Raw genomic sequence first — 18348 nt, 5'->3', positions numbered from 1 at the left:
CTAGGGAAGTGGTGCTGGCTCCTACCCTGGGGATCTTTAAGAAGAGGCTTGATGACCACCTGGCTGGACTCATTTGAGTCCAGTCTTTTCTCCCGCCCAGGCGGGGGGTCGGACTTGAAGATATACAAGGTCCCTTCCGACCCTACTTCTATGATTCTATGAACAAATACCACCTAAATAATCACCAGGCTGAATCTAGAAAATTGACTAACCTGAAAATGTGCATGCCCATCTCTTGATCTCTCAATATGCAAATATGGCCTGATTATCCCTTCCCTTATGCCAGCCTTAAAGCAGTGTAACTTGACTCATTTCAGTGAAATTCTCAATTTACAGTGGCACAAATTGGGAATTGGGGCCAATTGTAGAGATTATGTAAAAATCAAATTGTGTAGAAATATTTAGTTAATTTTAATAACATTTTCTATTGCAGAGGTGGGCAGGTTGGCCCATGGGCTGGATCCAGCCCACCAACTGATTGGATCTGGCCCATCACCTGGTACCCACCAATTGATTGTATCCTTCCCATGGCTCTCCACATGGGGCTGAGCGCTGCCAACTGCCACCTGTGGTGGCCTGTGTTGTGCTCCCACCTGCACCCACTGATGGCCTCAGCGAGCTCACGCAGCTTCCCAGCAGGGCTATTCCCAGTGTGACTATAGCTTCATGGCTACTCCTCAGCTTTATCTTCCTCTAGTGACTCCTTGTCCTCCTCCTGCTCCAGGCAGCAAGTATTGCAGGGACGTGACAGTGACAGTGGGGATATGTGCCAGGCACCACATGCCCAGCTAGGTGGAGGGGAAGCTGAAGCTGGGTGGCTCCTGCGCCAGTGTGTGGGGCTTCATCTTCAGCTCCCAGCCATCTTCCACCCACTCAGCAGCCTGAAGGTGGCTGTTCATTGTGCCAGACAGGTGGAGTGGGTAGAAGGCAGCAGAAAGCTAGAGCTGGAAACCCATGCACTGGGGCAGGAGCCATCCAGCTGCAGCTTCCCCACCACCACCACTTGGCTGGGCATCTGCTGCCTAGCATCCACCCCCATGGCTTCCCCACATTACCTGCTACCTGGAGTGGTGCAGGAAGAGGAGGAGCCACTGGAGGGGGGAAGGGGGGTCGAGTAGTATCTGGGCAGCTGTGGCAGCAACCTATGGGAAACTTTGCATCCTGGCCTGGGCTGGGAGCGGTGATGTCTGGTGGACACAGGATGGATGTGGGTGGAAGCACAGTGCAGGCTACCCTAGGAGGGAGTGTGCAGGGCTCAGTCCCATGCAGAAGGTTGTAGGGGCAGTCATGAGCCACATTGGTGGGGGCAGACTGCACCTGCACTGCAGCAGTTGGGCAAGCTCTGCTGCATGCACCCCTTGTCCTTCTTCTTCCCCCCCACCCCCAGCCAACTTCTAGGACCTAGCACACAGACATGCATACCCCGCCCCCCCCACATGCTCACAATATACAAGAGTAAGACTTTATTTTGAGCTGTTATGTAATAATCACCTATATATACAGTATTCAGAATAACATAAATCAGGACACAAATTGTTCTTTTTAATAAAATTAAAATATTTTATAGTATATGATTGATTTTTTAGTATATGATTTGTTTTTTATCTATAATTTGATATCTTCTGAAAGATTGTATGTGTAGCCCTCGACAGCTCACCAAAACTCATTAAATAGCTCTCCAGCCGAAATAATTGCCCACTTCTGTTCTATTGTCTGATTCATGATTCCCAAGTATGGGTGAATGAGAAATACTGATAAAATAATGAGCAATAAAAGTAAAATCTCAGCATGCCCTTCATATAAACATTTGAACTTAACATGTGAGCGGTCCCTTGAAATGAAGGACAGAGCACCAATATGGTCCATGTATACCTTTTACCTCATAAAATGGGCAGGAGGGATGATAACTTATGGGACAAGGATAGTTTTGTGATTAAAGCACAGGACTCGTAAATCGAAAGCCTGCATTTCAATTCCGTTCTGCCACAGCTCTTCCATATGCTCTAAAATAAGTCACTTAAGTCATGTCTCTGTCAGTGAATTTACTGATAAAAACTGGATAAAACCATTGAGTTCTTTTGTGCTTTTAAAATTGCAGTAGCAGTAATCATTTTTTGTAATTATTTTATTTAAATTTACAAATAAAGCAAAACTTATGAAGCAAGCAGCAAAAAAATTTTAGGTTGCAAAAGTTGAAGTTCTTATCAACTTTTTACGTTATGTTAAATCAAGTTTGATTTAACAAAGCTTCAGAATCTGAAGCACTTGGCAGGACTGAACCCTTCATCTCCCAGAGTCTTATGTAACAGTACCATACTCAAGAGTGCACCACTACTCTAGGTGGGTGCCTCCTAAACTGGAAGCAATGTAACAATACATGTTGTTGTTGTGGGGAGGGAGGGTTAATTACCATGGGGACAAGCTAATGGATGTGGTCATTTAGCAGTGATAGTTAGCCCACTTGCAACAGTATGAGGATCCAGCTATGCTGGTCCTGGTTTAGAAGACATCTTATGTAGAACAATGCAACATCCTTAAGGACACAGCTGCCAAGTACAATAAATTTACTGTGGAGACATGGGCTTGGTGTCCTTTAATATAAAATGGAAATAGTTATATTTGCTTACCTAATAAGCATTTTTACACTAAGCAAGCAATACATTGTTTATAGATTGAAGGTGCTATGTAAATTAAAAATATTGGGGAAGGTTATAAATGAATTTTCAAAAGATCTTATTGTTCTCTATTAATGGTGGATGCCACTTTGTCTCATCATTGCCATTAATCTTAGATTATTCTGTTCTTTGTCAGGTTTGTCCATCCGAAGCGTTTGTTGGAAAGCAGACAGACTTTTAGCAGGGACACAGGACAGTGAAATATTTGAAGTGATAGTAAGAGAGAGAGACAAACCAATGCTGATAATGCAGGGTCATTGTGAAGGGGAGCTCTGGGCTTTGGCAGTCCATCCAAAGAAGCCTTTAGCTGTCACAGGGAGTGATGATCGATCCGTACGGTAAGGCTGAAACTCATTTGCTTATTTATATTCAGTCGTGTACAAATCCAATATTCTTTTGAAATATTTGTCATTCATTTAAAAATAATATTAATGGTAAGTGAGAAGTTGCAACATTTTCACAAGAAATATTAAAATCTTTAGCTAAACTTTAATTATGATAATGTTTTCTTCCACTTAAATCCTGGCAGCTCTACTTTTGTCTTTGCCCTGGTGTTCACACACCATAAATCACATGAAAATCATCAGAAATTGCCTATAAAACTGTTTTAAAAATACTTAAATTCATTTCAGCTACACTAGGAATTGGAAGGTGTCCATGGGTGATTCTAGTGTATCCACAATATCATCACTGCATGGGACAGTCACCATTCTTAGTTGCCCTCTTCTAATCCTCACCTGCCATGACTTCATGTGATGCTCTTAAAACTAGGAGGCTACCTCTTGGTCTTTCACTCTTTTCTGTGGGCTGCTGGTGACATCTGTCAGCAGGGCTCCTTCCTTCCCCTACACCCTGCTCCCTTACATCTGGTGAACAAAATGGAGCTTGTGCTTCTTTTTCCCACTTTTCTGTTTTCTTTTAGTTTAACTTCTGTCTTCAGGGGCCACACATGTATCTCTTTCCCTTTAAGTGAACAAAATGCATTAGGGTCTTACCATCTGGTTTCCCTCTAGCCCTTGGACCCCAAGAGTGAGGGCTCCTTGGCTTCAGGGTTCGGCTTGCCTGTCTCTGCTCTCAATCTGGTCCCCTCTCTTCAGTCCAGCAAGGTCCTTTCCTATGGACTCCAGGAGGAAGCAACTCTTGTCCCTCAGCTTCCTTACCTTCTCTTCCCCCTCACTTCTGTGTTCAGCAGTCCTATTTCCCTGTCCTTGTTGTTGCCAGGGCAACCGCTCCTAGCAGCTGAAGCTGGCTTTGCAAACTTAGGCACATCTGGGGACCTGCCAGGGTGTTCGCTGTTGTTGTTTTTTCCTTTTCCCCTGGAGTGCTTTGTCTCCATCAGCAGCAGCATCCCCTCCTCACTCCTTAGTCACCCTCCCCTCACAGGTAAGTCCCTGCTATTCCACAATCCCACTCACAGAAGGCATTGGCTAAACATTTAATCACTGACAGGCCTCCTCCACACGCTATATTTATGCTGTGATTAAAGAGTTAATTGTAGCATAAATGGCAAGGTTTCTACCCATGCACCCAATTTAAGTATTCATTAAATGGTAAATGAGCCATAAATATGTTCCACATATAATGTAAAGCATTTTTTTGGCTGATTTGTGTGGCACCTTAAATGTAATGTTTGGCCAGGGTTGACAATTGTCTGATCATCAGCTCTGACCCAAAGCTGAATACAGGAGGGGATCCAAAGATCTCCCCCTGCCAGGGGCTCTAAACACTATGCTTGGCAGCTCTAGGTGAGCTGTTGGGCATGGGGGAACAGAGGCTCCCAGCAGGGCTTAAAATCCCCAGTGAGGAAAATCATCTGGCTGCTTCTGCTGGGAGACTTTGATTTCTCAGACCTGGCAGACCAGCCAAAGCTTGTAGGTGAGGGGTTTTGACAATCAAGTGATTGACAACCCTGGTCCAGGCACCCCAAGTCTCAAACAGGACTGGGAGGTCTCTAAACCAGCTGATTGTCAGCTTCAGACTTGGGACTGCACTGGGGACTTGAACCAGCCCTGATGCAGTCTGGGGTCAGGGCCAACAAGTAGCTGATTGTCAGCCCCGGTCCCAGAAGACATGAAGGCTGATTAAAGTCTCCGGTGTGGTCGTCAGGCCAGAGCTGACAACCAGCTGTTTGTCAGCTCTGGCCAGACCTACAGTACTCCGCTTTCAACTTGTCAGTGTTGGGCAAGCCTGGGGTTACGCTCCCAGGCTCCCTCTGTGCTGGCAAGTAGAAATGGCACAATTGGCCTGATCGCAAAATTGTGTCTCCTGTCATGCATTTGTTGCATGGCAGGAGGAACGATTGTTGAGATCAGAGATCCTATCATGTCATGATGTGGCCAGCGGCCACATTTTCATGTTTTTCTCATGTACTTATAAGCATACTATGTAACTTGGGAATCCTTCCCCAAATGTGTCAAAATAATTTTTGAGGTCCAGTTTCTCTTTAGCGTGCATCAAAATTAGAACCTATTCATTACCCTTCAGAATGACCGTATTCAAATAAGAATACATTATTCATGTATTCAGAACATGAATGTATTCAGTACATGAATACATTAATACCTGCATTTATTTTATTTAAAACATTTCACACTTTTCAAACTGTATAAAACATTTCACACTTCTCAAACTGTATAAAAAAGTAATGAGTTATTGGGAAAATATAAAGTAAATGGAGCCAAAGGTGCTATGGTTTGAGATTTATTTCTGAAATTCAACATCTGGTAAAATCACATTTATAATCTAGCATAAAAAAAACCATAGAAGAAGGTATAAAATGAAGAAGCTAAGATCTATATAAATATACCCTGTGAATAGGTAAGTAGTGTAGTTGTTATGACATTTTTAGTAAGGATACCTGACTCTTTCCATTATACTTGCTTTTGAGTGGCATATAACTTAAACAAATGAGGTTAAAATTTTCCATATCAGGTAGCTAAGCAGAAAATTAAATTGAAGAACAAAGCATTGTTTTGCCACATTAAAAAGTCTCTAGAGCTGTTCAGTTGAGAAGTACTTATGCCTTCATGTTTGGAACAGAGACATTAAACATGTCTCTTTTGCTATCCCTCACCTGCGCACTCTACCTCCACTCTCCCAGAGTGCTCCTCCCTCTGCTGGACCTGGGAGAGGTGCTAAGGGGGTATAACAGAGAGCCAGAGACTAGACTATAACGACTATAAAGTCCACAAGCAGGAGCAGGAGCAGCCTAGCTGCAGCAGAATAGGCAGCTAGGGAGCTAAACAGCTGCAAATAAAAGGGCTGTGTAAAGCTTTGGTCACTGATTAAATTCGGCACAGATTCGGCCCAATTCAGCGGCTGAATCTCCAAATCTGAATCCAATCAGGAGACCCTTTAATCTCTCTCAATTGAATCGGAACACTCTGAATTAGTTCAGAGAGATGCAATGATTCGGCCATAAACACAGCTTTTAATGTTTTATCTACATACCTCAAGGTATCAGGTGGCTCGTGAATGCTGAGATGCTGGGGTGGATGAAGCGTCCCATGGGAGCATGGTGGGGTCCCCAGCGCACTCAGTGGCAGACCTGGAAGTGGACCAGAAGTATCTCCGGTCCACTTCTGGGTCCACTGCCGAGTACATGGGGTGGCCCCCCATGCTCCTATGGGATGCTCCATCCGCCCCACCATCTCAGTGTTCACGAGCCACCTGGCACCTCAGGGTATGTAGAAAAAACATTTAAAACTGTGTCTATGGCCGAATCGACACATTGAATATTTGCAAAGAAAGAGATGTATAGGCAGTGGAAACAGGGAACAGCCACCAAGGAGGCATACACCACCCTGGTGCACTATTGCAGGGAGTCAGTTAGGCAGGCCAAGGCAGGTCTGGAGCTTAGGCTGGCTTCAACAATCAAGTACAATATAAAGTCCTTCTACAGATACATAGCGAGCAAAAGGAAGGTGTAGAGTAACATAGAGCCCCTGCAGTACAAATCAGGTAAGTTGGTGGTTGATGCAAGGAACATGACAGAGCTCTTCAATGAGTTCTTTGCTTCAGTATTTCTAAGTATTGACCAAGACAGTTCCCCCACCTTAAACATAGACAGATGTCCAAAAGGCACCAGACCACCAAAGTTTAGTGTTGACTTAGTTAAAGAGCACTTGGAAGGACTGGCCCAGATGACCTCCATCCATGGGTGCTGAAGGAATTGGCCAGTGTCATTGCTGAGCTGCTGGCATGGCTGTTTGATCTCTCATGGTGCTCCAGACACGTCCCTGAGGACTGGAAAAAGGCCAACATGGTGCCAATTTTTAAGAAGGGGAGAAGGGAGGAGCCAGGTAACTTTAGGCCAGTCAGTTGTACCTCTATCCGTGGGAAAATACTAGAAAAAATCATCAAAGAGCATATTTGTGAAAGCCCAGCAGAGGAAACGATGCTGAAAGGAAACCAGCACAGGTTTGTCACAGGTAGATCCTTCCTGACAAACTTTATAGCCTTTTATGACCAGGTCACACACTGCCTTGACACAGGAACAGAGGCCGATGTCACCTACCTAGATTTTAGGAAGGCCTTCGAAACAATTTCACATCCTATTCTCATAGGGAAGCTAACGGGTTGTGGAGTGGACGCCTACACAGTCAGGTGGGTGGCTAACTGGCTTAGGGACTGCACCCAGAGAGTGGTGGTTGATGGGTCATTCTCGGCCTGGAAGGAGGTGGGCAGTGGGGTCTTGCAGGGTTTGGTCCTTGGGCCGACGTTATTTAATATCTTCATCAGCGATTTGGATGAGGGTGTGGTGAGCACCCTCTCCAAGTTCACAGATGATACCAAATTATGGGGAAAAGTAAATACACCAGAGCTCAGGGAGCAGTTACAGGCTGACCTGGACAGGTTAGATCAATGGGCGGAACGAAATAGGATGAAATTCAACAAAGATAAATGTACTCCACCTAGGAAGGAGGAATCCCCAGCACACCTACAGGTTGGGGGATGTCCTCCTCAGCAGCTCAGAGGCTGAGAGAGATGTTGGAGTCATAGTTGACTCCAAGATGAACATGAGCTGCGAGTGTAATGAGGCCATCAACAAAGCCAATCACACCTTGTCGTGCATTAGCAGATGCATGACCAACAGATTGAGGAAGGTGATGCTCCCCCTCTATGCAGCATTGGTCAGGCCGCAGTTGGAGACCTGTGTCCAGTTTTGGGTGCTGCACTTCAAGAGGGACATGATATAATCCATACAGCTTCTAGTATGGATTTATATCTGTTTTTACCCTTAGCCATCTTCAAATCCTTTCTTGAGGTCACCTTTGTCTTAAAGCCTGGTGATCAGACAGGCACATGAAAAGTTGTGATGCTCCCTCTTCTCCTTACTTTAGGCACAGACAGAAGTGACAGTTTCTGCCTGATCTAGTCCCCAAAAGTGCTCTACAGCCATGACCAAATGGAAGTGCACAGCTGCAGAGGTCTTTAAAGGGGCCTGATTCTGTGAAAATCTGACCCCTCATTGTATGAGGGGTCATATGAAGACACTTCAAAGTGGAGTGCCTTCACTAACTTTTGTCTACACCACCTCAGCCCTGTCACCATTTTCAGAATCAGAGGAAGGAAAGGGAGTGGAAGGAGTTTGGTCTGTGTTTTTTTCAGCTAGCGGGGGGGCTCCAATCTACCCACCTCACCCTCTAACACTGGAGCTCCCTCCACTCCCTTCCCCCCCTCCCATTCTGAAAGCAGTGTGGAGGCTGGGAGGTAGGAAGGGTGTTGCTAAGGGAAACTGGCTTGCAGCCAGCAGCTGGATTCCCCAACCCCCGAGACTCAACAGCATGCTTCTGTTGGGTCCAGGGGATCATTGTAACTCATGCGAAGTGGCATGAGTTACAACAGGGAGCTGCACTTCTGTTTGCACATTTTATTACTATTTTCCCTCTGCCTACCATTCCCCATCCTACATAATTTATTAAAAAGCAAATTGCATTACTAACAAAGCTGTGACAATTGTTTACTGTGGTCCTCTACTTGCATACTTTCATTTTTTTTAATCTGTTTATATCTTTTAGATTGTGAGCTTTTTGTGGCTAGTATTGCACCTTTTCTACAAACATAATGGGATCCATATCCTGATTTAGTGCTTTCCGGCATGACATAATATAAAATGCTTACTACTAATAATACTTAAATTACTCTACCCTCCAACATACAGGCAGTGTCTACACATGCATTTACTACACTGTATCCTACTGCGCAATAAGCAGCTATTAAACCAATGTCTATACATGTAGGCTATACTTCGGTGTAAAGTTGTTCCCAAGTCAGAGCACACACACAGCATTACTGTGCAGTAAGGTGTCTACTTGTGTCTTACTAGGCAGTAGCTACTGGGGAGTAAATTTACTAGGCTAGCCATCATGCAAGTAGCAAATTTACTCTTGAGTCGGCATAAATAGCCATAGTTACTGTGCAGTAATGGTGCGCATGTAAACATGCCCACTATCATTCAACCTGCCCACAAGGCTAAGACTGGAAAATTCTTGGGGTTCAGATGAAATTTTGTAAGCTCTTTTGCATGTCACTAGTTCTTACTCTTGGGAGTAATTCCAGACTTGGGTGTTTTGAGTAAGAATGAAAGTATTACAAGAGGAATGCCACTCAAATTTTGTTCACTACTAAAATACTGGATTAATGGCTCTGGAAGGCAAATGAGTGATATTAGCAAAAGAACTTGTCACACGAATGGAGTTAGAATCTACATGCAGTTCCTGATATGGAGGAAAAAAGTATCACAGCATACCACTTTTGTTTCTAGCGTGTGGGGTTTGTTTACCTTATCCATAGCATGAAAAAGGAGCTCAGCTGAGCGCTGCAGTCTGATCACCTAAAAAATGTCACCTACATCTTTGATGTGAAGTATGAATTTGTTCTTTTAATACATCGTAACAATAACATTTGCCAGCAAAGCTACAGCTGCTGTTTTTACAAAATGCAAATCGGAATTTACACATGGTAGGGCAGATTCTGTTCTTTTATAACAGTGCAAATTAAGAAGAATTCCTTTGATTTAAGTGGAATTACCATGGATGTACTTCACTGTAGCTGGAGAATATTCAAACAAATTCATATACAACACTCAGGAAATCTTTTACCTCCTCCCTCAAAGGGCCCCTGCCACCACTGGGGGGAACTCCAGGCTCCCCATGGGTGCTAGCCTAGGGGCTAGCAGGGAGCATTGGGCCAGGAGACAGCCCTGGGGGGCTGCCTGCTGCTGAGGTGAGGACATATCCCCCTGTCTCGGTAGCAGGAAGCTCCTGGCCCTGGCTTCCCAGTCAAGGGCATGGGGCTTGGAAAGAGCTGTAGAGGAGGGGTAGGTCCCAGCGCCCTGCCCTGATCCATCAGTGGGGCAGCTAGCAGCAGTCCCATAGTCAAGGAGGCACTGCTGGGAAATAAGGGTCTCCCAGCCCAAGCCCCATGACCACGGAGCTCAGGCTGGGAGATAAGGGTCTCTCAGCCCCAATCCCTGGTCACGATCTCAGAGCAGGGGGACCTAGTCCCCACCATGGCTCCTGTGGCAGAGCCTGCCCTGGCAGCAGGCAGCTCCCGGGGGCAGGGAGCAATTTTCTGCCCCCTGGTGGACACCTGACTGGGAGCAGATTTTGCACTCAGTCTGGCATCTACACAAGCACTATGGCATCATTACTAGTGCTGACTAAATTTGCTACTTGCATATGCAGGTAGAAAATTTACTCTATTTTAGGGACATGTACTGCAAAGTAAGCATGTGCATGTGTAGACACACATGCTTACTTCGTAGTAAACTATGCTAATGCAAAGTTAAGCATCTCATGTAGATGCACCCAGTGTTTCTTTATTTCTGCATTTACAAGAACATTAATATAAAACCATATGTTATACTTAAATTGGTTTGAATATTTTTTCATGTGTAAGATATTTTTGCAATATTGCTCTTCCATTAAATGCTCTGAATTAGTATCAAAACTGCTTTTATCAAAGCTATTCCTTTTTGTGCTGGGAGTGGTTGCTAAATAAGCCCTTGGAATGCATCAAACAGTATGTGCTCCAATCAACAAATAAATATGTCAGATGTACTATAGAAGAGATAAGAATATTACCAAGCAAATAGCACGTGTTTGAACCTTTCAAGGCTCATCAAAGTCAGTGGTTTAAACAAATTAATAAAAACATTTCTAAAGAAAGGGGAAAATGACTTTGGCAATACCTAGGCTTCTTGTGCAATAGTAGCCAGTCCAAGCTACAAACTTCAATTCTACACTTACAAAAGAGCATACCCAAAAATGTGAACTTTTTATATGCAAGCAGAAAAATAAGTGCTTATGTCCTCATAAGCACATGCAAACACTTGCAGTGCATGCAATAGGCCTATGTACTTTTTGCAACTGCAGAATCAAAGACCACAGCTAAATATTTGGCTGTATGAAATTATTCTCTCCTTCACTCCAAAATTTGTATTTGGGAAAACTGATCTACTCTGCTTGCAAGTCTGTGTGCAGTAGCGAGTCCTTTAGAACAGGGGTGTCAAACATGCCCGGTGGGCCAGATCCAGTGTGTGGAGCCTCAGCATCAAGCCACCAGTGCTGCCCCTGGGTCAGCCCCCATAGGCAGGGCCCAGGATGCCTGCCACATGCAATGCCCATCCCAACCGCTTGGGGACTCTGCCACATGGGCAGACATGTGAGGCATGGAACCTGGCAGGACTGGAACTGACACTACATGTGGCATAGTCTGTCTGGGGGGATGTAGCATGGAGCCCAGACCAGCCAGAGCAGGTACCATGCTAGGCATAGTACCTGCCCTAACCAATCTGCTACACACAGCACCTGTGCCAGCACCTGGGACCTGCACTGTACATAGTGACTGCAAACACCATATGCAATGTGGGACTGGCCAGAGCAGGTATGTGTGCAGTGCAGTTTGGTCAGGGCAGGCACTATGCACAGCATGGTGCCTACTCTGGCTGGTCTGAGACCTGTGTGACAGCCCTCAGCCAGACTGCACCACATGTGGCACTCATTCTGGCTGCTCTGAACTCCATACCACACACACAGCACAGGGCCCAGACTGGCTGGAGCAGGCACTGGGTCCAGTATGCTGTGGGAAGGAGGGGATCTGTGGGCCTGATCAGCCCTGTACCATGTCTCCAGTTCATGGGGCTGGATGAGTTGTGACACCCCTGGTTCAGAACATAGGACAGCGCAACCCATGTGGAGGATACTGCCTTGAATGCAAGATTTGTCCTTTGTACTTAATTATGAAATTACGTTAGAGAAACTGAAACAAGAGCTAAATTCTACCACAGGGGAGGCCCAACAATGGACCCCCTGCAGTAGATATAAACTCTGATGTTGCTCAGGTCATACTATGAAATTATGGTGAAATAGATCTCCAAGTCATCTACGTGCATTAGCCACACGAGTCACATTAGACAGCCCTATCTATATCTGTATACAGAGTATACAACTATTGGAATTTGGAATATTCTGACAATTTGGAATATGGAATCATCCCATGAAAACTCACTGATATAATTCAGCTATTATAAATAGTTCATGTAAGCAGTGAAGTATACTATAGATAAGTAGTATATATGTATAATATTATAACAGGGGGCATCCCAGAGCCAGTCAGTCATTAGCCCGCCTGCCTGCCTCTGAGGTAACTGCCCACCTTCCTTGCCTTCCAGGTCTTGATGATAATAATTAAGATGTCAATCAGGTGGGAGGTTGCCCATTTACTTGCCATGATGCCAAGGGTATTACACACAGCTCCAACCTTCCCTTACCATGTCCCATGCCTTGCAGATGGCATCCTTTAGGCAGCCAAGCTCTTCTGTACCCTTCTCCCTCTCAGCAGTGCCCCTCCACCCCCAGAACCTTTGGCCACACAGGCCCTGACCCCATCTTCACAGGCCAGTCGGACCCCGTGCCCCTGACTCTGGGTGTCCCTCACAGTGGGCCCCTGGCTCTTTTGATCCCACCCCCGGGTCCTGGCCCCAGCATTGACCAGTCAGGCGTCCATCCAGTCAGGATTCTGCCGGCTTGCCTTCTCCGCCTCACAACTCTGCTGCCAGTTGGCTGAAGTCCTCTGTCCCTTGAGCCTCAGCCCTCTCAATATTCACTCAGCTCTGGGTTCCCTGCCTGTACCAACTCACCCCAGGGTTCCCTGCCCATCAGTTCAGCTCTGGGCTCCCTGCCCATCAACTCCACTTCGGGATCTCTCAACCCATAACTGTGGAGGCTGGGGTTATAAGGTGCCCCTTACGTGCCTTTCACTGGGGAAGTGACTGGCCTGGCATTTCTTGGGAATGCTAGGCCAGGTCTGCCACAAGTAGCCCCACCAAACCATCCCGACCCAGCAGAGTGCAGTTTTTGGTGATGCCCAGGACCTGGAGCCTCCTCCTTCCCCATAGCTCCTACCCATATACCTCCAAGCATGTTCCATGATTTTGTGAGCAGTAGCTCCAGCCAGGAGGCTTTCTGTCCAGGGTTGCAATGCAAACTGCTGCCTCAGCCCTGGGGGTGGGAATCTAAAATGGAGGCTGCTCAGCCCCCTTCTCCAATCCCAGGGCCCTCCTGCAGTTGTGTGACTGCCTCATCAGGGCTGGCCCACATCTGCCGGATGCCCTGCTGCCTGCTCTCCGCCCTTAAAGTTGCAGGCACCGAAGGTGCTCTGCCACAACTATATTTTGGTGTGTGTGTTTGTGGATATATGTAATATATATGGACACATTATACTGTAGTGCATATATATTTTCTTTTTCATGTAAGTATATTATAGATAGTGGAATTAGGCATTTCTTTTCTTAGCTGACAATCTGGAAAGATCCTGAATCATAAATAATTTACTTCAGTTTCAACTTTTCTTTGTGCAGGTTATGGAGCCTTGCTGATCATGCCTTGATTGCTCGCTGTAATATGGAGGAAGCTGTACGCAGTGTATCTTTTAGTCCTGATGGATCCCAACTAGCTCTTGGGATGAAAGATGGCTCCTTCATCGTTCTCAGAGTAAGGTAAGAGGAGGAAGATTGAATTTCATGGCTGGTAGTTCTTTCTCTAGTAACTTAAGGCCAAATCCTGAAGGCCTTGATTTGAGACTTTTTTTAAATCAATGGGCATGTTATCTAAAAAAAAAAAAAATTGAATTGAACTGAGCACAGACCACAATTTCTCCAATGTGTATAAAGACATGAATGTTTGACTTGCAAATAGTGTAAACTCATGTTTCAACTAAACTCATGCTTCAATCTGTAAGAGTGGTTTTCTACCTCATTAGATTCAAGGCACCCCTCATTAGATTTTTAGGCTGATCTATAAGTTTTATTTAGGTTTAAATTAAATCAAATACCTCTTTTACTATCACTAATGTTGCCTACATTCAGGTATTTTAGAGCTAGCATTGTCTCTGTGAAGACCTCTGCCTTGTGCCTTACTGCAATTCAAATGAAATACATTTTTGCGGAACAGAAATTGTGTTTATGATATACTCATAGATGTTATAGGTTTGATATGGACATCCCCATTACCTGTGTCAATAAAATTTGCAAGCACGTGCACATTAGGTGCTGCTTTCACTTTCCATGTCATAAAACAGTCCCTTTAAACTTTCTTGAATGACAGTAATACCATATCAAAAGTCATAGCACTAGATATTTTTTATTTGGAATAATGGAAGCACATACATTTGAAAATTTGGTTTATTAACTTTTTCCTTGCAGCTTATATACAGTTGTGGATTGCTACATCACATGGGTGTAATATACTTCAGCTATTTTTAGATGGGGTTTTATACTTTCTTTGCAGAGCTGTAAGGGTGACAGAAGTACTCAAGGGTACTACTGTACTCAAGAATAAGGATCTCTTGTTTTCTTCTTCATGTTCTGAAAATATTAAAAAATACAAGTGCTAATTTCCCATCAATTTCTCTTGTTTTCAAGGGTAGTATAAAATGTTATTAGTATTTAACACTCTTTGCATTGGGAAAATGACCACTTATTTTATTTAAAAGAATTTGGTTTAAGGCCATAAGAAAGCATTTATTATGAAGATCACGGAAAGACAAGTTACAAAATGAATACATAATGAAAGTAAAATGTGTGGTTTTTGTTTCTTTTGTCAAACATTTTAATAAGAAGAAGGAAATGTGTCTTTGCATGCCTTGTGGGCTACATATCCCAACAAAATAAGTACAAGGGCATTCCTCATCCTGTGGAGATTTGCATATGTGCACACTTGGGCACTGTAAACAATCTGGTGGTTGGGAAAGCAAATGTGGTTAAAAACACCCAGGAAGAGTTGTCAGCATTTTTTGTGTTAGAGAATAATTTTTAAATGCCTCAACTTATTCAATTCTGTAACATTTTAATGTGTTTGCTGAAATATATTAAAACTACAGGCACATAATAGTACTAGCATAGACTAAAATATCATTAAATAATATTCATATTTTAAAACCTTTTTAAAAGATCATTTTCTTTCTTTTCTGGCTGCTAAGCTTTTCTGTGTCTGACAGTCATCTTGTTGTTCATAATCTGGCTGGCATCTAACATTATTTATGATTCTGATGCATTTCAATCTGGTAAGAGTAAGTCACAAGCCTGGTATTTTAGCTTTAAAAAGACAACAACATGTTTTCATAAAGCCCTTAATATAACTGTTTCTCTGTCTTTTCCATGATTTTACTTTCTTTTAGATTAGCAGTTCCACAGGCCTTGAACTTGGGAAACTTTGGCCTCTGGCATTATATTTTTCTCTCCACTCAAATGGGTTTGGTCACTTGGAACTTTCAAGATATATTAACTTCAAGCCATGATAGGGAAATCCAAAACACGGGCCATCCTTCTCAGTAACAGCATTTACTCTTGTGCAGTACAGTCCCCTGTATTAGTATGAAAACAAGGTTGGTCAAAACACAAAATTTCATGAAAATATTTCTGTTTTAATTGGCAGCTTTTTTATTACTAGTTGAAAGGCCAGTAAAACACTTCTTTAAATGATGAGGTTAGCAATTTAAAAAATAAAATTTACATTTTTTTTGTGGAAGATGAGGAAAAAAATTATTTCCTGGTTAGCTTCATCTGTATTCTCTCTGCGTTCCAGAGTCTGTTTCTACCATCTATTGTTGCTGTTGACTCATAAGTGTGTTACTCACCACATACACCTCTGGTGCATAAGAATTATTCAAGACTGAATGAAGTGTATTTATATTAATATGCCAGAAAACTACAGCACAGTAAAGAAATAAAATTTAAATTACACACATGCACACTTAAATGAGTGTAATTTATTTCTTTACTAGATTTATATAAATAAATATACAAAGTGCATGTGTGTGTGTGTATACACATACATAGACACACGCATACATACATACATACACACACACACGTATATAAAGGTGTATATGTATACATTAGATACATGCATCTACATATGTGCAGATTGTGTCTGCAAGTCAAAAAACAAGTTCTATTTGATTTTGAGCTTTCTTGGGATATTTGATAGTGGAAAGTTTTCTTTCCTTTTTTTCCCTGCTTCCCCTCCACCTTAATTATTATTATTTAATTTTACCTGTCCTACAGATAGGCAAGGCATCCAGATCTATCTAATAAATCTTTTGGAAAATATATTCTAAGAGCTCTGTCTTCATCTACCAGAATTGCTGTTTTTAATTCTTTGACCAAAAACCACTCTGGGGAATGCTTTTTTGGGGAAAGCAGCATAAAAATAAAATAAATTAAGTATAAAATATTATTTAGGCAGAGGAGAAGGAATTATTTATATCTTTCTTGATCCATCAAAAGGCAGACAAGATCAGAGGAAGAAACCACTAGTTCTTAAAACGGAATTTGCTGCATTCGTTTATTCAGTTTTTGTTTTCAGGCCAATTCATTGAAATTTGGATTACATAGTCATAAATTAATAATTTATATTCTCACTCTTTATTCTTGTAGAGATATGACAGAGGTAGTTCATATCAAAGACCGAAAGGAAGTAATTCATGAAATGAAATTTTCGCCAGATGGCTCTTACCTTGCTGTGGGTTCTAATGATGGCCCTGTGGATGTCTATGCAGTTGCTCAACGGTATAAGAAAATTGGAGAATGTAATAAGTCATCTAGTTTTATTACTCATATTGACTGGTCTGTGGATAGTAAATTCTTGCAAACCAATGATGGTGCAGGAGAGCGACTATTCTACAGGATGCCATGTAAGTTTACCAATAATTTTGTTCTATGGACAGATTGATGGCTTATAAGGGGGAAACAGAACAAACCTAATTCAAATTTTACTTCTCAGTTATTTGTTTATCTCTATACTTTCTTCATAGATTTATAGATTCATAGATATTGGGGTCGGAAAGGATCTCAGCAAATCAGTGAGTCTGACCCCCTGCCCGGGTAGGAAAGAGTGCTGGGGTCTTCCTAATGAAAGACATATTTACAGTTCAGATTAAACTTTAGCATTTGTAAAAAGAAATATCTTTTCTTAACTTCATTTATCATATTGTACATTGTTCCCATATTAGTCATGGTATAGATCGACTCACTAAATAAGGAACTCATTTTCATCATGAATAGCTTAAAAATAGCTTCTGCTATGTGTTCCTTTCCTACCATCTAATGCATAATTATTAAGAATTTGGTTTCTAGAGGAGAGGAGAAGTTGTCTGGGTAAATTTCAAGCATATTCTTTAGGCTTGAAGAATAAAAGACACTGTGGGCCTGCCTATCCAGCCCTGTGCCCCTCATCTGGCCTACAGGATCAGATGAGTTTGACACCCCCAGACTAGATAATCTCCTGAGGTCCCTTATAACTACACTTTTCTATGATTCTTTAGTTCTTTAGGATTTTTTTATAATACTGTAAGTAGCACATAAGAAACACCTCAGTAATTTGTGATACATTACAAGCTAAATTGATCCTCTTCAGCACATATTTGAAGTGATAGCGCTTCCAAAGTATTGATAGATTTACATTTTGATTAAAATGCTTGGAAATATTCTGCTAAACATAAAATCTAGTAGGCTTAGCATCCCAAATTATCCCATGATTGATAGCCCAGAGGTTGCAAGTTCAAGGCCACAGCAGCGGTATGACAATGTCAGATTCCAACAAATCTGTGCATTCTGCTAAATACCTTTTCAGAAGGACACAAAAAAGGAAAGGAAGAATGAAAGCTGAAGATTCACACTGGGTACATATACACAAGCTATTAATGTGCAGCAATAAATTCCGGAGCATCTCAAGCTGGAATCAACTGCTCTCAGGTGCAGCATCTACATGAGCACCTAGGACTGCAGCAAGTTGAGCTGGGGTGGAGAAGCTCTGGGCTGGCCAGGGATCAGCCCCAGGCTCCAGGTGTTGGCATCAGGCGGCGGAGGGGCTGGCAGAAGCAATTTGTGCCTGGTGGTCACCATCTACATGTGCGTTTGATCACATTTAATGACTCCACTGGAAGATAGTCCTGTCCCTGACATGTGCCTTAATATTGGCACATGTGTAGATGGTGATGCTTTACTGTGAAGCTAATTAGTCAACAGTTTTGAAAAACAAAGGAAATATATCATTAAGTGGTTTTAGATTGTTTGCACAAATATTCCTAGGTCTGGCATACAAATGAGCTTGAATTAAAATGCTGGATCTAACGCCCAAAGACATTCAGGCCAGCTGGCATTTAGTTG

General features: G+C 42.9%; 1 protein-coding gene across 3 annotated transcripts in view; it reads left to right on the top strand.

Annotated features, from left to right (window-relative positions):
• EML6 (echinoderm microtubule associated protein like 6) overlaps positions 1-18348 on the top strand; it is a 404089-nt gene that overhangs the window by 202248 nt on the left and 183493 nt on the right. For all 3 annotated transcript variants that reach the window (XM_019508035.1, XM_019508018.1, XM_019508025.1), the window contains exons 7-9: positions 2812-3013; positions 13540-13677; positions 16618-16874. In XM_019508035.1, coding sequence (XP_019363580.1) covers positions 2812-3013; positions 13540-13677; positions 16618-16874 — 597 coding nt within the window. The remainder of the gene's footprint in view (positions 1-2811; positions 3014-13539; positions 13678-16617; positions 16875-18348) is intronic.

The sequence above is a fragment of the Gavialis gangeticus genome, unplaced genomic scaffold (genome assembly GCF_001723915.1).
Source record: "Gavialis gangeticus isolate Ggan-Ray unplaced genomic scaffold, GavGan_comp1, whole genome shotgun sequence".
In the NCBI taxonomy this organism is placed as follows: Eukaryota; Metazoa; Chordata; order Crocodylia; family Gavialidae; genus Gavialis; species Gavialis gangeticus.
Note: the sequence above shows the minus strand (reverse complement) of the source record. Positions and strands in the feature narration are given on the sequence as shown.